This window comes from Symsagittifera roscoffensis, chromosome 4 (genome assembly GCF_963678635.1).
Source record: "Symsagittifera roscoffensis chromosome 4, txSymRosc1.1, whole genome shotgun sequence".
NCBI classification, from domain to species: Eukaryota; Metazoa; Xenacoelomorpha; order Acoela; family Convolutidae; genus Symsagittifera; species Symsagittifera roscoffensis.
The window spans coordinates 76228190-76250613 of record NC_087065.1 but is presented as its reverse complement, the minus strand read 5'-3'; the positions used below and the strand labels follow the sequence as shown (position 1 = coordinate 76250613).

General features: G+C 33.1%; 2 protein-coding genes across 2 annotated transcripts in view; both read right to left on the bottom strand.

Moving 5' to 3' along the window:
- LOC134845027 (proton-coupled zinc antiporter SLC30A1-like) overlaps positions 1-17389 on the bottom strand; it is a 35811-nt gene extending 18422 nt beyond the window's left edge. The window contains exons 1-2 of the mRNA XM_063861857.1: positions 16909-17389; positions 16033-16229 (exon numbers count right to left, since the gene is read on the bottom strand). Coding sequence (XP_063717927.1) covers positions 16033-16201 — 169 coding nt within the window. The 5' untranslated portion in view covers positions 16202-16229; positions 16909-17389. The remainder of the gene's footprint in view (positions 1-16032; positions 16230-16908) is intronic.
- LOC134845054 (kinesin-like protein KIF27) overlaps positions 1-22424 on the bottom strand; it is a 539890-nt gene that overhangs the window by 286889 nt on the left and 230577 nt on the right. The window lies entirely within an intron of this gene.

The window sequence follows — 22424 nt, the reverse complement described above, 5'->3', positions numbered from 1 at the left end:
TAGATCGCAGGGAATGGGAAATGTTAGGCTATTTGCAAGACATAGTATTAAATGCCAGTATTTATTGCTTGGTTTAATAATGGTGCTGCGTAGTTCGCCATTATAAAGCGTTTCGAAATGAATTATAAAAATGGGGATTATTTTGAAATTTTCTGCTAGAATGAAGGAGCGTTGGAACCCTTTAATTTGGACAAAGGTTCCTTCGTAAAAATTATCATTCTAGTCTAAGGTACAATGTTCACATTCAATATTGGTAGGACAAGACTCTGGGTGATCAGATCCAAAAAGAAAGAATGGCCAATATCGGGAAGTGGGGTAAATACTAAGTTCCTCAAAAGTACCTGTTTCGATGTATCGAACATTAACTATCATGTAAACTGGTAAATGTGGTTGTAATTCAAATGTTTTCTTTATATGAATAACTAAACTGGTTGGTCGTTGATATTAAAAATCATTTTTTCTAATTAGAGAAAATAGGTGGATTTAGAAAAAATTCTGCATTTGTGTCAAAAGCAAGAAAATGACTTAGTTCAAGGAAATTAGGGTGATTTCCTGGAACTGTTATTGTAGTTGCTATACTGGAGTTAACCTTAGTCACATGTAAAAGATAAAAGTTTTCAGAGTGTTTTTCTACTCCAATGAGTGAGTAACGTAGGTTTGGTAACCGGATAAACAGATTACGAGAGGTTAGTGAGATCATTTGAATGGAAATCGCTTATGTCTTTTGGCAGATGACTTAAGCATGTATTCGACAAAACTAGAAAAAAGTTCCAATATGGCGAGTTGTGGAAGACTTCAATTGTTCCGTCTTCCCAAGTATTACAATAATCGAAATATAAGATAAGTTTTGGACAATATGAACCGTTACAAGCGTCGAAGGATTTTTCTATTTGATAAAGGAGTACGTGACGATTGTTGTGTTTAAATAACATGAGTTTATGTTCAATTATTTTACTCACAAAAAATAATTTCTTCACAAGCAGTTTCGAATATGGCTGAGTTTTTATACTTTAAGATGTGAAGAATATCTTTGTATCTAGGATTGGTTTGCTTTGCGATAATATCGTAATTTTGATTATGGTGAAAGTCGTTGATAATTAAGTGTAAATTTTTATCAATTGCTACGGATGGTAAAGTTGCTGTTGTGACTCGGGAATAGAATTTCTTTGGGAAATGAGGACAAGATTTGATTAAGCAGAAATTTTGATTTAGTGTGTCAAGGAACATTTATTTTTCTCCAAATTTTATATTTGGAAAGTATCCATTCAATTTTGTTGTTTCTGGTTTAATACTTATACACAGAAGTGAATTCCTTCGAAATCGTAATGACGACTGCTGAGCTATTTCCTTCCAGTAAAGAACAAAGATAATCATATTTTTTGTTTGAAGAGTCAATTTCAATTTCTTGAACAGTTTCGTCAGGATAAGTTATTATCATAAGGTGAATGCAATCATTTGGTTTGGTTTTTGGTAATCTTGCTGATGCTATTAATGCTGGTAGTTTGTTTGCATAACCTGGAAGTTGAATTAATAAACGAATGTCTCGATCCAAAATTCCTACCAACATTTGAATGTTTGTGTTCAAGTAAATTCTTTGTATCGTAGTATTTCACACACAAAAATGAACTCCTTCTGAAGTAATTTTCATGATAGCAGATTCGTTACTTTGAAGAAACGAACAGATATAATTATATTTGGGATTCAATGATTCAATAACAGCTTCATGAATAACTTTTCCTGGGTAAACAATTAGCATGAGGCGTATAAAATTATTGGTTCCCAATTGAGGTAAGTCAACAGCTGCTATTCATGTAAACAGTTTATTTGTAAGTGTGGGAAATTGAATCAGTAAAAGCACTTGTCTGTCTAAAATATCGACTAGCATTTAGTCTATGGGGATGCACAGTTTTCTTGAGGGCATTCTGAAATAGAAAACTGTTGCTTAGATTGGTGTTATAGTGTTGTTGTTGGTGGTTGGATGAGGGATTGTTGTGCTAGAGATCGTTCCTATTACATTGGTCCGTACTAAATGTTCATTTTGGTTATTTAGGTCTGGGTATAAACCAGGTTCGTTTCGCGAATCTGGTGACATTAAGGGTACTGCAGGCTCATTTCGCTCTACCATAGGTATTGAAGCAGTGCTTTCTTGGTAAATATTTTGATTATGATTTTGTTGTCGTATTTGTTTTTGTCTTGAGTTTCGCGAATCTGATTTAAGATTGGAGTTTTCGTTTGAGAAAATGGAAGTAAAGACTGATAGAACAAAAAGGTTATACGTTGCACCTAATATTATCTTCCAGAAGCTCATAGTACGATTTGTTAACTTATTAATTTCCAAAGCTTTAATAATTGTTACTATTATTTCTAGCAGGAATTTGAGAAAAAGAAAACAGGCAAAATAAATTCCAATTTTCTCTAAGAAAAAAGCAACAAAACCGAATGTTCCGATGAAACTATTCATGAAAAATCCTGGTGAGAGCAGAGAATCTAGATAAATTTTCTGGTTTAAGCCCATTGCAGCGGTTAAAGGGTCGGAATTTGCATAATCCATGTGTCCATTTTGGAGAACAGTTCTTGTAATTTTTTTGAGAACAGATGTTGATGCTGTGTTATGAATAATGTTATCCCAAAAAACTTTTAATTGTTTTGGGGTATACATGCCTGCGCGTCTCGAATCGTATACGGGAAATTCCGTAATATGGCCTATATCTTGTGGAGCGAACATTAAAGGAGTCTTGAAAGGTATTGGAGCCGGCATTAATTGGTACCAAGATAAATTATCATCTAAATCAAGTTGAAAGGCATTTTTGTAGCCACCAACGCAATGTATTTCGTTGGCAAAAGGAAAAGTTTGGCGGGTAATAGGGTCGACAAACACTGTTCGCCCATTGTAAAAGATCGGTATTCGATCAAAGCATTTTTCGAGAAGTTTAAGAGGTGAAACTTTTTTAGGGCAGTGATACAGCCAGCCAACTGCTCCATCGGTGTCCAAAAACATAGAACGATTGCCGGTTAATATATATCCTGCAAGCCTGGTATTTTGTAAAGCTAATATCATTATTGTTAGAATTTGTGTTCTTTCGAGTTCACATTGATTCTGTAATAATGTCATTTCAGAATGTCTGAGTTAATTAGCATTCAAATACATTATGTAATCTAACTTTGCACCCAGATGAAGTTCGTAATCAATTTCATCGGTACCTACATGGCGCCAAAGAGGATCCCGATTTTTATTGTTACGTTCATCATGGAGGAATGAAAAATTACCTGATCCCAGAGGATAGTTCAAAGGTTTCACTCTTATTTGATCGTTCTCATTTATTTGCATTTGATAGTAATTTCTATCATCGTGTCGTATGTTGCTGGATTTACCAGTGTTCATATCAAAACCGCATGAATAAGAAATAAACAAGGACTCAAAATTTGTTTTATATAATGCTCCTGGCCTGCTGCAGACTTCTTGCTGCTTGTTGTAAATGCGAATTTTGAGGTCTAAGCCATTGGGTGCCGATCCCTCACTCAGTATATGATATTGAGGGTGGTCCAACTTATTAGCGTACTTGACCATTTTCGCTTTTTGAGAAAACAATTTTATGACTACGCAATTTTCGGGTATGTCCCAAGTGTAAGCATAAGGGTCTAATGATGTTGATTCGCATCCGCCTTCGAGTACTGTGCATGGTAATGGGATACCGTAAGGATTTTGTACTTGTTTTGTTTCTAGATTTACTTTGAGTTGAATTTTTTGCATGTGGGTTTCGTAGCTATAGTGTTTGATTTGTCCCCTATTCTTGCATGGTGTCGAACTGTCGCCTTCTAATGATGTTCCTTCATTTCTGTGTTGTAAAATACTTTCATCCATTTTTATAATTAGTTCATGGGTGTATCCATCTTCATTCACTGTAATTTTGTTGTTCTTTGCTGCTTTTTTGCAATCTTCTGGTGGTATAATAATTTCATAGGTTATCATGTTCATATTGTGAACGATGAAAGAATGTGCCCACATTCCGCAATTATAACGAATGGGAAATGTTTTAATTTTACACATAACTGCGTTCACGTTTGTTCTATAAGACCGTTGATATACGCTAATTGTGCTATCGGTAGTGTAAAGGTTTTCTGAGCTAACTTTACATGGGGCCACTTGATTTAAAGCATACATTTTATTTTCCTGCATGCTTGAACAGTCATAGTGAGTAACTTTGAGAGAATTCGATACGTTTTCCAAATCATCATTCTGTAGAATGACAGGAGGTATAAATGTTGAAAGTAGGGTAGTAAATTTCATCATTATCGCGAAGTTACAAAAAATTAGCAATAGTAAATTTTTTTTGGTTGGTTTTTATTGGAAGAAACCATTGTTTTATAAAATATTGACTAGTTTGATTGACCATTACGTGTGGGGTCATAGTTTGAATAATCTTTTGTATCCAAATTGATGACCCGGAGATTACAAAATGAGTTTTTAGCTAGTGAAGACTATTAGAGATTTTTAGTTGAATCCTGCTTGGTAGAAGCTGGGTTGTCGCCGATGTCTCTGAATTCTTTCATTTGTCGAGCCCGTTTGAACAGATGTCTGTCCGTTTTGGAGGTTGTGACTTGATGTAGTTGATATATATGACAATTCATCGAAATTATTACCATTCCTATCGTTTGGATAAAGAGGTGTTGAGGTTAGCCTTCTCTGAGCTAATCCTGGTGTATGTGGCATTTGCATAGTTTCTGTGTTGTGCTCTTGAAATCCTGAGTCAATATTCGTTAAGGTTTTTTCTTGCTCAGTTTTATGTAATTCTATATTATTTTCTCGTCTATGGTGTGTTTCGACAGGTAAATATTCTGATGAACCCATTGGGTTTTGAAATGATTTGTTGGTGAGTGGTGTATTGACAATTTTATTCCTTGATTTCATTAGATTTTCATAGAATGGTTTTTAGGACTGGTCTTTTAAAACATATTCATTCACCAGTTCCTTTGCTTTTTCTTCAATGGGAAAGTATTCAATTAGATGGTTTCTATGAGCTGTCTTTTTTATAGTTTCATCTGAATCTAATTATATTTCTTAGTTTACATTCGTTACTTTATTTGTTACCGTATATGGGCCTGATCGTAGTTCTTGTAATTTTTTTGATTTGCCATCTTCTATGGAATGGTTTTCCATCAGTACTTTTTGACTTATTTCTAAGGGTTTTCCTAATTTATATTTATTTCGATATTTGTGGATTTTGGCGTTGTTTTCAAGACTTTTCTTGTAAGCTGTATTATAGATGTATTTAAATTGGTTTTCTCGGATAAGTAGTGAAGTGTTAGTTTTTGGTTTTAATAATGGTTGTATAGCTTTATTTGATGATGTTTTTAAAGAATGTCTGTGTAATGGAAGATTAGCACAGAATTCAGAGTTGCACGTTAATTCTGAATTTCGGAGTAATCCTAGTTTTAAAGAGATTAGTATTTGAGGTTTTTGTCCAAAAACAATTTTGTATGGTGTTAATCCAGTACTTGCGTTGATAGTGGTGTTATGAGCGAAAGCGAATTTCGCAGCTAGATCACTCCAATTTCCCTTTGCTTGATCAAAGAAAATTCTAAAATGTGTTCCTAGATGTTTGTTTTGTATTTCCATTTTAACATTTGTCCATGGTGAATATGCGGTTCTGGGAGCATGTGTTATTCCTAGTTCATGACGCCAACTAGTAAAATCTTCGTTCATGAAAGCTGTTCCTTTATCATAAACTAGTTTTTGTGGAATACCAAATGTGAGAATAAGTTTTTCTAAAGTTTTTATTGTTTCAAATGCGGTAGTGTTAGCTACTGGATATACTTGGAAGAATCGAGAAAATGAATCTACCACAACTAAACAGTGTTTCTTTCCGTTTGATGTAGGATTAATTGGTCCCTTATGATCTATGTGTACAGTATGAAACGGGAAAGGTACTGTATCCGTCCATTGTTCTAACGGTGCTTGGTTAAGATCGTGACGTTTGTGTTTATTTTTTTGACAGTTAAGACATCCTGCTATTAACTGGGTTATCCATTTATACCTGCCTGGCCAAAAGAAAAATCGTTTTATATTCGCAATGGTTTTGTCTTTTCCTACATGACCTGCTAATTGATCTGTATGGGCCAATTCAAATGTTTTTTATAAAAAGAACATAGGAACACAAATTTTAATTTCTTTCACTTCGGGATTATCTGATGTTTGTTCGATGCAAAGAATATTTCCTAATAATAATAATGTTTCAAATTTATTTAGATATGAAGATAAAGCTTTCGATTGCCTATAATGTATATTTTTTGAGTCTTTGTTTTTGTTTCTCACTAATTCTTTTACGATTTTTATGACTGCATCGGTGTCTTGTTCTCTGGCAATAAGTTCCGTGTTTAAATCTATAATTTTTCCTAGGTTGTTGAAAGTAGTGAAAATCTGAGTAAGGTTATCCTCGTTTGTAAGTGTTTCGTTAGGCAGTTTGGTTGCAATTTTTTTGTTTTCTAGTTTATTGGTTAATTGTTCACATAGTTTAATTTCATCGTTTAGCAAACATTCTTGAAGGATTTCAGCTTGTTCATCAATCGTTTCAAAGTGTAGGAGGTCGGACTGGTCTTCAATATCGTAATTTGACATATAATCCCCAAATTGGGTTGGGTTAGTGTTTAATTCGAAGGACAATTCGGAGTAGTTATGATCTGATTCTTCGTCATTTGCATTATTATTTGGTATTTTGTTTTGAATCATTCTAACTTGGCTGATAGCTGAACCTTGTATAAAGCAAGAACTTATATCAGTTAGTGAGCAAATTTGTTCTTTTTTTGTTTCCTTGGGTATTTTGATTAATTTGTCGTTGTTTATTTTGAATCTAGTTACACCGTTCTTATTTTGTTTAATGACAGGAAAAAATTCGTCGCTGGGTCCTTTTTCGGTATCATGTACTATGAAGTATTTTTCTTCGTAGCCATTTTCGTCGTAGAATAGAATGTCTTTGGGAATTTTCTTATGTTTTAATTGGTGTTTGTCTAAATCTTTAGTTGTTACATTTCTGCTTAAAATATCCGGGAATGCTAGGTTTTTTCCTTCGGTCCAAATAATTTTCAAATTTTGGAATTGTGATATAACCAATTGGTATCTAAAATATCTATGGGAAAGTTTACCTCTTCTTCCCCAAAGGTAAATCAAAGCTTCGTGATCAGTGTAGAGATATATTGGATGTGGTGAACCTAATAAATAGTGTTCGTATGTTTGTAGAGCTGATACAACACCCCAAAGCTTTTTAGCTGTTGTTGAAATTTTTTGTTCCTCTTTGTTATATACTCTTGAATTAAAGGATATTATACGTTTTCCTTCTGGGAATTCTTGTACCAATATTGAACCTATTCCTATTGATGATGAGTCTACGTGTACATGGAAAGGATATCTTGTGTCTGGTATTGCTAAAATTGTATCTGCGCTAATTCTTTCTTTTATTTCGTTAAATAGTTTTTCATGTTCTTGTGTCCATTTAAAAATTGTATCATTCCGTATCAAATCATAGAAAGGTTTTGAGTCTACATGTAAATTCTTTATATACATACTATAGAATCCTAAACAACCTAACACTCTCATTACATCTTTTTTGTTCTCCGGCGATTTCAATGCCTTGAGATCATCTACCTTTTTCTTGACTGGTTGTATGCCATTTTTACCTATTACATGTCCTAAAAACTGTACTCTTCTCAAAAAAAAGTTTTTTTTTTCTGGTTGAGATTTTAGTCCTGATTTTCTTAATAAGTCATGGTATGTAGCAATGATGTCGAACATTTCTTCTACAGTTTGTGCTTGCATTATTGTATCGTCTATATAGGTTACTGCTTGATTTCTTTTTATTAAGGGTGCAAAATGTATTGTCATTATTCTACTGAAGAAATTTGGTAGACCACATAATCCGTAAAAACCTCGTTTAAAAGTATATTGTTTTGATCCAATTACAAAGCTTGTTAATTGTTGTGTTTCTTCTGTTAAAGGTACTTGATTGTATGCTGAGCATAAATCACTCGTGGTGAAGAAATTTCCTTTTAGCTTAGTGATGAGCGATCCTATTGGTTCTAATGGCCATTAATAACGACTTAAGTCAGTTATTGAGTTCAGGTATCTCGCATCGATAACGAGCTTGACTATGTTCCCTTTTGGAAGTATTATAATTGGATTTATAAATTCTGATCCCATTTCGGTATTACTTCCCATTTCTCTAATTATTCCTGATTTACATAGTTGGTCTAGTAAGTCATTCAGTTTTTCTTGTTAATGCAATGAAACTCTTGATGGTCTTTGTTTAGTCAATACAGAGTTTGGTAAAAGCTTTACATGGAATTTTTGCTTTATCAGTCCTACGTCGTATTTATGTTGTGAATATACGTCTTTATTTTGTAATAGCATTTTCATTAGGTCTTGTAATTGATATGGTCTATATCAGAGTGAGTAAAGTCAAATTTTTCTAGAAACTCTTGTTTTGTTTTGTCTTTTTTTTGGATTTCATGAATTTGTATATTTGTAAAATGTGTTTGAGAGTTTAGTTCAGATTTGGGTTTCAAGTCCTTCAATTCGTTGCTGAAATCGGTTTCTAGTTCGTAGTTCGTATTTATTAGTATAATCTAGTTCTTTTTGCTTAAAAATTTCCTTGTTTTTCCTTTTTGAATTTTTATGATTTTCACCATTGATGCATTTTTGAAAAACAGTTGATTTTTTGATTGCTCGCTTACATGAAAAATATGATCAAGATGTTCATTTTTGTTGAACAAAACTTCCATAAAAGCTATATTGTCTGCGACGCTGTAGATTGTTTTTGAATCAGTTTCAATGTCCTCGAAAGTTTGTCCAATTGAACCTTTGGATATAAGAACCTTCGATTCTTTATGATTGTTTAACATTATAGGTAACGTTTTCTCGTCATGATTACAATATGTGTTATAAGTGTATATTCCTTTTTGTTGTAGGTCTTTATCAAGTTTGAACGATGTTCCTTTTTTAAAAACTTTGTCAGCTGGGGATATGGAAATGACACGAGTTGATTTTGGTGCTAAAGTTATAGTTTGGTCCAAAAGTACATTCTGATAACTACTTATAAAAGGATAGCTTTTGCTTTTTTATATTGCTTATAGCGACTGATACTCCTGGGTACATTTTGAGTTCTAGTTTTGCTGTTGAAAAATCGATCGATTTAGTTGAATTAGAGAGGAAATCCATACCTAATATATTAAGTTTACATCCGTCCTTGGCCGCAACCCATGCTCGAATTTTTACAAAATAATCACCTTTACTGTCAAAACTAGCGTTAAAATTTGTATATCCTAAGAGTTTGAGTTTTTGTCCATTAACAGCAAATGTTTTGGATTGTGCTTTAGTAAGTGTCAACTTTGGTATTTTTGCGTATTCTAAATAGGTATCATAATTTAACAGCGAACAGGTTGCTCCAGTATCTACTAAAAATTGGGTTTCAAGGCCGTTATTTTTATTTTTGTCTCCGACGGGATGTTGATATAGATTAGTATACATTTGTGACTTTTTATCTTGCGGAGACTGTTCTAGTTTAAAGTAAGTTCCTCGCCTTCGTCATCGCTGTAATAGCCATGGATTTTATTCTCACTAAATTGTACTTTAGGGTTTCTGTCTCGACTATTTTCTCTGGAGGATGGTTTTGAATCACCTAGGGATCTTGATTGATTATTGTAGGATGGGAATTTATTTTCGTGAGGTCTGTTTTGGTATTGCGTTCTATAATTGTCTTGTGAAAATGATCTTCTATTTCGTTCGGGTATAGAATTGCTTCTGTTCCTATTTTGATTATAGTTATTTGAGGTTGTGTTGTAAGTATTATAACGATTTGGGTTATTTTGATCGTTAAATCTATTATTGAAATTTCTATCTCTTGATCCAAAACTTTGAGATCGAGATCTATCGAAACTATTTGTTCTATTATTGAACTGTCTAGGATACGGAGAATATGGTCTGTTATTGTTATTTCGCTGGTTATAGCCATTGTATCGATTGTTATAACTATTTTCTTCTCGAGGCCTAGATCTCCTATTATAATTGTCTGAGAATTTTTCACGATACTGAGGGGGTTTTCTGTTTTGATCTTTGTGGTCTCTATATTTAAAACAAACACTGACAGTATGACCTGACCTACGACACCATTTACAAAATCGGGTATGGTTTTGTTTATTTCTGGGTTCATTTGGATTATAGGCTGCATTTATTTTATGATCTTTCATTAGTCCTGTTAACTCCTTAAGCTGATCCTTTATTCCTTCTGTCTCCAACTTATTATCAACACTACTTGAGGCTGTTCCAGTAAACTCACTACTTACTGCAAAACGTAAGTCTTTTGTTGCAATATGATCTTTTAATTGTTGCCATGTTGCGGGTGGATTCTCAATTAGGAATTGATGAGCCTTTTGTTTCAAGCCTGGCGGGCTTAAGCCGCGTACAAAGAATTCCATTTTCTTTGCTGTTCTTTGATCATCATTAAAAGTTGGATTAGGTCATCCACGGTCTACTGTGGTGCTTAATCTATGTATGTAGCTTTTAATGAATTCATCAGGTTGTCTTTTTATGTTTTCTGCTTCTATTCGTCTCCTATACTTATCTTTATCATCAGTGAATCTATCTATGAATTGATCTCTTATATCATTCCAAGGTAAGTTTGCTGCTAATCCCTGATACCATTGAGCGGCTGGACTTCTTAATATTGAACCAAATAAGGCTCTTTGTCTGTTATCATATGCGTCTTGTTCGTCACCTGCATCTCCTGGTCTAGTGCCTAGGGAAAATGCTATATTTTTCTCTACTATATCAAGAAAATCTCTTGCATCTTCATTCGGATCTATGCCGGTAAACTTTTCGAGAGCTAAATCTGGGTATGCTATTACGTTTGCCATCTTTGTTTAATTCACTCAATGTTTTTTTAACAATATATAAAGGGTTTGGATGTGTTCTGTACTGATCAATTGTACGGACTAAAATAATTGTATTTAAGTTACAAGGAAGTTTGCTGGGTTCAATGAATACGAATTTTTGTTAGATAGATCAATAGTGCTATGGGGCTGCTTAAGCTTTTTTAAGATAGAAGTTATCTCTGGGGTATTGCTGCTGGAGAGAATGGTATATCACCAATATCCAAAAAGATCAAATCACAATTTTGTCCAAACACCCACACAAAAATATTCACGAATTAACCATTCTCTCCAGCAGCGATACCCCAGAGATAACTTCTATCTTAAAAAAGCTTAAGCAGCCCCATAGCACTATTGATCTATCTAACAAAAATTTGTATTCATTGAACCCAGCAAACTTCCTTGTAACTTAAATACAATTATTTTAGTCCGTACAATTTTTGTGTGGGTGTTTGGACAAAATTGTGATTTGATCTTTTTGGATATTGGTGATATACCAAATAATTTTTGTGGATTTATTTTTAAATTTTAGTTTTAAATTAAATGCTGTTGTATTTACTTGATAAAAGTTGGTCATAGCATTTTACAGCATTTTAGGGACATAAATATTTATTTAGGGAATCATAAACAATATAAAGAATATTTAAAATTTTCTAATCAATTTGGAATCAACTTGTTATGTTTTTAATTTTTGTTAAGGAAAAATTTGTGTTTTTTTAAAAAAAAATTGATTAAAATGCAAGTCGTTTTGTGCTTAGGTATATTATGATATCAAAAAGCAATCGGGAGTGAAGCGATTAACTGTTCTTGCGGTATATAAATTATATTATTTGGTAGTTTTATTTGCTGAAGAATTGTGTCAATTTCTGGAGTGTATCGTCGAAAAAAGACGTATAATTCGTGTTTATCGTCGTTAGGGTGTTGTGCTAGTATACTAATATGATCTTTTTCCGTGTTAGTGATATACCATATGATGTTAGAGACTTTATTTCCTAATTTGAGTTTTAAATTTATTGTACTGACGTCAATTTAAAAATGTGTTGACATTAATTTTTTCGATGTTTTCTTTTTCTTAAGCTAAGTTGTACTATTTGATTAGTTTGTTTTAGAGTAATGAAAACCTCCTAGGAATTATTGAATATTAAGAAAGGTTATTAATAATAAAATAAGAATAAAAAAAAATTTTGGAAAAAAAAACTAAATTTTTTCTAAGTTTTTCAAGTTTTTATTCGCTGAAACCTTAACTGAAACCTGAAACTTTCTTCAAGATAAGATTAATTGATGCTTTTGGTATGGTTAACAATATAACTATATGCCTTTTTGGGCTATTATTAGCTCACTACTTAATTTTTTTTGTTAAAATTTTTACAAAAATTATTGACTGAAACGATAATCTGAAACCTGAAACTATGGTAGCTGAAATTGAGTTTTTTTTAATCTTAAAATTGTCTAGAAGCTTTAGTATACCTAGTTTATGCTTTATCTTGCAAAAAAATTCAAGAAAACCGAATCTTTTGATATCTTAAACTTAGTTTTTGAAATCTCAAACCTAAAACTCTTAAACTCTCTCAAACTCGATGCATGAAAATAAAAAGTTGGTTTTTGATAGCTGGTCTAGTGTAAATTAGAATTTGGAACAGGTTTGCAAACTTCAAAATCAAAATTTTGTTTGCGGAAACCTAAGTTTTTGGGGCTGAAACTATGATTTCTAGAACTGAAACTATGGTTTGACCACTTGGTTTTAGAGTTTTGAGATTGAAAATTTAGGTTGGTCTCTCTAATATATTTCTATTCCAGCAATAAAATTGCTAAAAAGATGAAAATTTTAGCCTAAAACTACGATTTTAGTTTCCTGAAACTATAAGTTTGAAGGCTCAAACTAACACCTTCTAGAAGTTTTTTGAGTTCAAAAATTTGTTAGTGCATTAAGGATTCCTATTATCTCTCAATATTTCACAAAAATTTCACTTGGGAAGCAAGATTTTTGGTTCTGAAACCAAAAACACCAATTCTGAAACGTACGTTTCAGCCTCAGGAAACAAAATTTAAAATTGTTTTGGTGGGTTTTAACACCGTTAGTTTTCTCTAGAAAGTCAAAATTCGGCGTTCGGAGCTCAATTTTGAGACCAAAAACTCAATTTTTGTGTTCTGAAACCTGAAACTAACAAAAACGTACCATTTAAGACCAGGTTTTTGACTTATGGTATCCAAATTTGGGTTTGACTAGTTCAACCTTTGCTGTACTGTTTTACCCGAATCCGTTTACAGAAACTTAAAATTTTGACCAAAAAAACTATACTTATTTTAACTAAAACGTTTGACCCTATAACTGAAACCTAGACTGGAACCAAAAATTTTGGCTGGTAAAAATCAATTTTTTTGTGCTTATGCTATCAAATGAAACCTATTTTATCAATATGAAGTGGATGTGTCAGTGTTTTAAACTTAGTTTTCGTTGTGAAACCTGATATTTTTGTGCTGAAACTAAAACTTGGTGTTTGGTGTTATGTGGTTAACGTTTAAGATTGGTTTTAGTGCGTAATCTTATTGTTAATTAGGTGTATATTTAAACTGTGTCAAAAAAACTAATGATTTATAAAAAACACCCAAATCCGGTCCTTCCTTCGTGGTTTTTGTTATTTTCTTCCTTAGTTTCAGTAATTGGTAGTTTTACTGATGGATGATTTAGGTTTAAGTTATGTTAAGGTGGTTAGAATTAAAATTAATTTAAGAGAAAATGAGGATAAGCCTCGAGAAATGATGAAGGATTAGAATAAATAGCAACAAGCAGGGATGGTTTGAGATAATGTGTTGAAGAATTCAATTTATCATACAATTTAGGGTACTCTTAGATCGCACATATGACCACTTAACCCCCCTCGAAAAAAATATTTGAAAATATTTAATAAGTTTTTGAGCACTTTAGTTTAATACAGAATATCGTTAATTTTAGTGATGATAACTTTAAACTGAAGTTTCGGGAAAAGTTTAGTGGATTACTGGACAAAACGGTTATATCTTACTAGCGGACTTAGGCAGAGAACGATTCTTTCAGAAATTTTATATATTTTTATAATAATAGATAATAGTTAAGTTCATGAGCTAATGTCAGTTAGAAAGCCGTCTAACAGACCTCGAGATGGAGGGATATCGTGGGCGACTGCTAGCGCAGGGGATGCTTTCGCAAGAACCCTACTAGGAATATCTGTCAAGTAGAAGACAATGAATTTGTGTTTCTATCGAAAGATACCCATTGTCTCTGGCTTTTTGAGGTTGCAAACTAATCTGGCAAATACTCACAGATCCTAATAATAATATATTTTTTTAATTTTAAAAGCTGTTTCTAGTTTGTTGGAAAAAGAATTTCTTAAGGAGTAGTTCTCTGCTGCGGTCGCACCAGTTTTACTAAGCGCTCATTGCTGGTTGAATGCTTAGTAATTTTATCCTAAGTTATAAGTCTCACCTTAAATCGTCAAATTGTTGACAAAAAGTAGAGTAGAAACGATAGTTAGAAAAGGTATGAATTAATTAGTTGGTTAAACACAGAGCACTGGGTAATTAGATTATATAAGCGAATCGAACAGCTTAAAGAAATATACCTATGAGGGGAGGTTGAGTTAATCTTATTTTGTTCATCAATATTTTATCTTTTTACTAAGGTCGATGACTGAGTAGTATTTCTTGGGTTGCCTTGATGTTGTCCACTTGGCACTTCTGGTTTGGTTGTCAATTTCGTCCTGCCGTAGTCCTTTGGGTACTTGTAGTCCAGACTTCCTCAGATGGGGTTATCTCGAGTATCTCATTTTATAATTTTATCGAACTTGAAATGAGAATTTATTCTCTGTTTTATTTGTGAAAAAAGACTAGTTTAATTTTACTGTAAATGCAGAAAAGAAAAATTATTTATTTTTTGAAAAGGTCTAACTGAAGATATCTAACTTGCTGCTGACTGAGCAAAATGAAACACTGAAGATTTCAGGCCAGTCTTTTTGCTCGTAAGCATAAACCGGCGGCTGATTCAATCTTTAATTATTCAGGTTTGACCTGCTCCTTTGTTCTCCCTTTCTAATAAGGGAATTTCAACTAGTTTTTATTAGATTTTTTCAAATCAAATATCTTTAACTTATTAGTCCCCTTTGATAAAAACCGCAGCCTTCAGTTTGTCTTATTAAAAATTCATATTACTCTCTCTGATGCATCATATTGCAGGTGCACCTCTGCTTAATCAAAGCAAGGAGAATTTCAGCGCAGCCGGCAAGACTGCTAAATATTTATCCAGTTTGTTTCAAGTTAAGTTAAAAGGGACGTATTAATAATCGCCGCCCTTTTAAAATATTGAGCATGAAAAAATGAGAAAAATTGGACAAGTATTTAAAAAGGAGTGGATTTTCAAAACAAGATTTTATAGTCCTAATAAGAGTAAATCAGTCAATATCTGATTTAGTGAAAAGAGGATTTAATTTAAATGGCACGCTCCAATTTAGAATAAACAATTAAGACAATGGTCTTTTGTCTGTGTAGTATTTCTCAATACTACAACTTACACAAAAAAGTCGCCTGTTTTGGCACGCGCTCCCCCCTCAAAATTAGTTTATATTGGAGCCAAAAGCGCTTTTGAAATAATTGTACGGTGAGTCAGCCAAAATAGATGTCTCAAAATAGTACAAAGGGTGACCCTTTGGGTTGGTAGAAGGTCTTATCCTTGAGGGGAACCGTTCGCCACCCACTCCACCTAAATCCGCTACTGATTGGTTTATATATGATGTATCTACAGCAAGTAAATAGAACATATAAATTTTCCGAAGTAGACCAATTTTTTTTTCACCCCCCAATTTTTTTTCTCCAAATTTTTTTTCACCAAATTTTTTTTCACCCATTTTATTTTGATAATGTCTTTATTGTCAAGAAAACGGTTGAATTAAAACTATATTGTTCCATTTTGGGGTTCTTTCTGTTATACGGCGCAAAATTTTGAAATCGATAATTGAGTTTATCTTTTTTCAGAGAATCCTTGAAGTAATATAACCAATCAAATTCGAGCATTATGATCCAATTTTAGGCCGTCAAACAGAAGACCCTTTTTTGCAAAAGTTATGCGAGTGCCAAAAAACCAACCTGTGGAGTGGAGATAGACAGCACAGACGACTTCCAGTGCGAAGAGGAGAGAACTGAGAAGCGACTGGAGAAGCCACCTGCACAAGTGTCCATTCACTTTGCACAGGAACTCACCAGGAACCCCCGACGTCGAGGTCTGTCCACGTCTTCCACCATGCTCAGATCCCATCTCTTGTTTAGGTTAATAGTTGTTAAGGCTTAAAACAAGAGTTGTAATTATTTTCCAATTGATACATTTAGAAAAAAAGTTGCTTCTACACTTGGAAAAATGTAACGTAACCTAAGTTTTTTTTTTCAAGATTTTTATTTGAAAACCGTCGAGCATAACTTTTTCTGAAAATTTTTCAATCTTAAAACAAAAAAAAAACACGTCTTGATTATTACTGAATTGACCGCGAACAGTTTGACTGAAATGAAATATATCCAAATTAGACTCGTTTTGTGGGCCATTTTAATAATCTTACTTCAAATGAAAGAAATTTCCATTTTTCTTACCTGGTATACATTAGGGATCAATTTTGTACTGTTCAAATCTATCAGTCTTGAATCTAAGACTTATTTCGCCGGAAAATGCAGCTCAATAAACTAATAACTAATTATAAACATTGATATTTTCTGATAATTTGATTGCCTCAAAAATGTCACTGTAACAAATTTTTATCAAAATCCTGCTGTTAAAGTAAATCATTCTAAGAGCGTATTATTAAAAATTTTGATTAACCGCTAATTGTTATTCGTATATTATTCTAAATTCCCAACAAAAAGGTAAGTTTAGTTTTTAGAAAAAAATACGATAGAAAAATTGCTTGTCCAAGATTTTAATTTTCTTCGAACCAAAATATGAAGTGCTGGAGTTAAATTGGAAGAAGAGCTTACTCGTAATATAAGATTTAACGCAATATTGGCTCCAAGATAAGTTTATAAAACTTGAAGAACGTTGATTGTAAACAGAGTGAGTTAACCATAACACATCGGAGCCTAGTAAGCTCGCCGCTCATCGATTAGAGCTTTTTTAAAAGATATATCTATGTAAAGGAAACTACAAGCGAAGGTGAAACAAAATTTTCAAACGGCTACGGCACAGTTCTGACTTCTATCTCTGCCCATTCTTCGCACTAATGTTAGAATTTGAGGTCGCAATTAACTCCAGGAATTAACTTTTGATTCTTTTCCATACCAAAGTCAACTTTTCCACAAGATCAAAGTCAGCGTAACAATGGTTAATCAAAATCAACCGTGGTTAGGCTGTGCTGCGGTTTAAACTTTACATATCGGGCGTTTACCGATTTTAGCATCCCAGCTAATTATAGCCCCCATTATATAAAAAAACTACCATGGAGGAGGGGTTACATTTTTGTTTCTAGGCGCGTGCGTGGAGGGGGGATTGTGGATAAGCGATACAACGATAATAGGAAAGATATTTTGGATGGCCATCAAAAAGCCAAATCGTACTTTTCCATTTTGAACTTTTGCACTTCCTGTGTAAAGTTGACGGCCGGCCAATAAGCAGAAGGGCCGACCTACCGAAAACAAGAATACCATTCCAAAAAGCCGAAAATTAAAGTTGTTACGCAACATAACAGACTTTCACTGTTGTTATGCAATTAATACGTAATTTTTATGCAATTTACGTTATTCTGAATTTTGGCTTCAAGATGTGATGATTTGTAGATATGGCGGTTTAATTGATCTCAGACGTCTACAGTGCTGATTTAAATTGTAAGAAACGAAATGCATAAAAGTTGAAATTTAAAACGCATTTTTTTCAATTTGAGTTGATTTTAGGTGAAAAGTGAAGAAGAAAAAACTTGCTCAAAATTTGAACAGAATTGATACTGTGTAATTTGCTTTGCAAAATTCGGGCCCAAAATGTTACTCCAAAAACTATCAATTTTGGCTTTTTCAGGCAATAAAAAATTACGCTATAACTGTTGGGTCGGTTACTGACAAAATATATCAAAATGAGTCTTTTACGCAGCCCAACAAAGTTTAAGAAAGTTATAATCTCCAAAACAAATAAATATATAAAATTAATCTTGTTAAATTATCTGCGTATTATTCAAAAAATGTCGTTTTTAATAGATAAAACACAATTTGTTTAAAATTAAAAACAATTTTCAAAAAATTGCTAGGCTGTTTAGAGATTATACCGTCCCAGAGAAACAAAAAAAAAACAATTTTTGTGTATCCAGGATTATGTTGTGCACAGAAAAAAAATTAAATTTTGCATGCACATGACTCGATTTGCGGATGAAAAAAAACTAAAAAAGAATTGGGACTATTCATAAATTACCTTGAAAACATATGGAAATTGTATAGCTAGCATTTTTTCTGACAAAAAATTGTTCTTTTCTTTTTGTTTTAGTACGATACACCAAGTTTTATGCCAAAACAAAAAAAAATGTATGAATTTTGTATGATTAGTATTTTTTCATAGACTTAGTTCTTAGAGTTGTATGATTAGCATTTTTGGTTTATGGAGGTCAACCCGGGTAACTGATTCTTTTTCTGCTATAACCTTTTTGCTGGCAAGAAAACCTATAGCTTTTGTATTGCGTTACTCGTTTTGTTTTTCGAAAATTTTGCGGTTCAATTATTAATTTTCTACCGCAAATCCGTTTTTAAATTTGTCGGTGTATCGAACATACGCTGAAGAGTAAAACTTATAATGAAGCAATCGAAACTATTGCTGAACCTTTTGTTTTAAAAGTTCCTTCACCGAATGTGACTTCTTAAGAATATTGCAAAATCAGGAGCCTTATTTGGGCACGGCGCAACCACCTTTCCTTCATTCTATAAACAAACAATTCTTTTCAAAACCGCTCAGACGAATTTTTCAAAAAGAAACAGGGATCAACCGTACAATCCCCCCCCCCCCCCCCCCCCAAATCGATTTTGGGAGAAAATATAGGAGAAAGTTTAGGGAGAAAATATGGATTTATCTTCAGCTAACTTTCATTATAGCGTACAATGGTCCAAAATTGAATCATTTTAATAAAGAAAGTTGAATTATAATATTAATTTGTGTAAATGAACAGCATAAAAATGCAAGCACCTGTAAAAAATGTAAAAAGCAACTTTAGTTTCGTGTTTGTTTGAAATGCATATTTAATAAAGAATCTTTTTTCAGAAATAATAAATGAGGGAATTCTACGTTAGGTCACTTAAGGGGAGATTTTACGGATTCAATCAAAACAAAGTGAATTTTGATTGAGCCGAGTTGGTCTAACCGTTTACTAGTTATTGACCCACTATACTAGGTAAAAAACGACAAAAAGAAGAAACCTGAGATTTTTTTAAAACTGCAAAAATTTTGCGGCAGTAAGCGGCTGACTATGCAACTTTTTCATATTCAAAAACAATCTTTTGGTTGCACAACTAAGGAAAGAAAAAGCACAACTAAGGACAGACGAGACGATGGGAGTGGTACAAGTTTGTCCGTGAATAGTTCCATTTTTTGCTACCAAAATTTTTCCATGTAATATCAAGCAAAAATAACTACTTTATTTTCTTCAAAAATAGAATAAAAAGAACAACATCTCAGTCTTGTACTGTTGGCAGTTTACAGTTGACAAAAGTGAACCCCCCCCCCCCCCCCGTCTAAACACCAGTTAGTTAAGTGTCAAGGGTGAAGTTTAAAAAATTCTATATGCTCAAGGTAATTTTTCTTCTGACCTGATACAAAGATCAAAGTAACAGTTTTTGACAAAACTTTTACACTTTATTATTAACTACAAGTTATGATGTCCTTTGAGACAGCAGTTTTCCAAATAATTAGCCAATTCAATTTTTAATGGCGCGTCATTCATCTATAATAAACAGCTCTTGATCGGCAAACCAATCGAATCGGAGAGTTATTGCAAAATGAAACAAAGCAAATGAAAAAACATTCCTAGAAACAAAACGTTTCGTTCTACTAACGCGAATAGAGAGAAATACAAAAAAAAAACATTAAAAAAAATTTTATCGATTTTTTTAATAATTTTTTTGATTAAGACCAACTACTGTGCAAGTGGCACCAAATGTTGTGACCACATCAGTCATTGAAAAAAAAACTACAATTCTTTTTTCGATTTTTGATTAGTGTTGTTTGTTCTGAGCCTTGTGCAAAAAAAAGAACTCATACGAACGCATAGAACTTTAGTAAATTAGACATATTAGACAAAAAAAACAATGAAACAACGAAAAAATTAGTTCACTTCAAAAAAATTTTTAACGACAAGAAATCCTGACATGAAAGCTTCCAAAACTAGTTTTGCCATTATTTGGTTGGATATTTGCATGGAAATAAAAAATTCAAAAACACACCCGAAGACAAAAGTATTTCCCCATTTTCAATGGTCGGAGTAAAAATATTCATAGGTTTGCGGTGGTATCAGTAGTTGTTTGATTCAATTTTATCTGCGAGAAAAAAATTTTCCAAAATTTTCTTTTTGGTGAAAAATGTCCTCGCAGATATTACAACATTTGTTTCAATTTGATTTGTCTAGTCATTTTGCTGTAATTGAATTTCCAAAATTTAAAAGTTTGCATGTTGTCAACCACAGTTTTGAAGCGTTTTTGGCATATAAATTTTCTAACATAGTTGCGATCATGTATAACTTACCTAAATACACATATCAGAAGCGTAAAATGCCCAATTTTTTTAGTGGAAATTTGAGCTCAAAAACTATTAAGATAGGAGATGACGTTAGCTAGTTCTCGTATAGATATTGATATAGGGCAGGATACAATGTTTCTCAAAGTGCTTCCGTTGTCTGGGTGCCACGAGCGCTACTTAGTCTGACATAAACCTCACCCTATTGTTATTTTCTAATTTCAACTTTAGAAGACAAGATGCAAAACTAAAACTCTGCTGAGATTTTGAATATTTTCAATCTATCAAATTTCCAAGTGTTACGTTTTCGACGTATCGAACTAAATTTACCCAAGCACAAAACCAAATGACTATTTGGGTCTTTTTGCGATCCGCCCTGAAACGATTTTGTTTCTTGAACAATAATTGGTTTTGCCTAAGACTCATTAAGCTTGAGGTTCAATTTCAAATTAAATACTGAATCGATTTAGAAAAGTTTCGTTTGAATTTTCAAAAAACCATCATTTAAATGCACTTGAATAGTTAAGGTGTTCTAAACAAATTTTACCAATAAGGACCCTAATTTTCCACAGAAAGCTGCATTTTCCTTTTAGCTGCTCTTTTTAATTTTCAGCTCTTTTCAGAAAAAAGTGAAAGTAAAGAGAACGTCTATTTCAATGCCATTTGTTCACCTGTCTCAAATTTCCCTCATTTGATCTCTGTGGTATGAATTGAAACTCTCTTTCATTCATATCCAAATATAATTGTTTATAAATGCGTTCTTTGGCTCAATGTTTGCGTTTTGATTTTCAGATTTTCAGAAATGTTTGCATTTTGAAAATAAAATTTAGTTTGATTTATAAATTCAAGACAATTACTGTCGACAGGGGCGGATTTTGGGTGGGGGGGGGGGGGGTTGGTTTCTGATCCTCTTCTCACCTCAGGGATTTGACCGCCTGCCGACGCAAAGGGTCTCCTCCTCGGCATTTTTTAACAATTCCATTTTTTGATGACCGACGTTAAAAATTTTCGTAAAGGCGCCTTTGGCGCTAATATATACTAATTTTGAAGGAGAGAGCGCGCTAGAAAAAAAAAGCGTTTTTTGGTCAAAATTTTCAAAAAGCGCCCAAAATTTTTTCAAAAGTTTGCCTGTGGCGCAAAAAAATTTGTCAAAATACGCTTTACTAGTCTTCAAGGAGCGCTCAAAAACTCAATTTGATCGTTGACTTAGAAAAAAGGTCAATAAAATATTCAAAATTTTTTTTAAATTCAACAATCCCCCCCTGGAGAAAATTCTAGATCAGCCCCTGACATTCGGTGGTGGTTTTGAAAATTAGTTTGAAGAATGTCTTAACATAAATAATACCCTAAGTTCTTAACAAGGCTGCTCGTATCAGAGCGAAGCCCTGTATGTTCCGCTTATGCGTTAATAGAGCGAAATATATCGCGCGTTAATTGTCCCATATTGGCCAAAATAGCAAATTTAAACCCCCATAACTTTACGAAAATTGATTAAAGGTGAAATATCTTTTCAAATTTAAGCTCAGGACAACAATACCTTTTGAATGATATAAAAAAATTCCGTCAAAAATGGCTAGTTAAAAAGTCGAAATTTGTCTGAAGAAAAAAAAACCCACCCCGAGCACAAATATTCCGTTACTTTCGTATCGAAAGTCGGAACAAAAACCAAGCTTCTGACCAAAACAAAATCTTCTACCGAGCGAGAACGTTCCAACTTATTTAGGAGAGCGCGTGGTTTTCTGTAGCACTAATTTGTTCACGTTGATTCACCTATTTCGGCAATTCGCCTATTTAA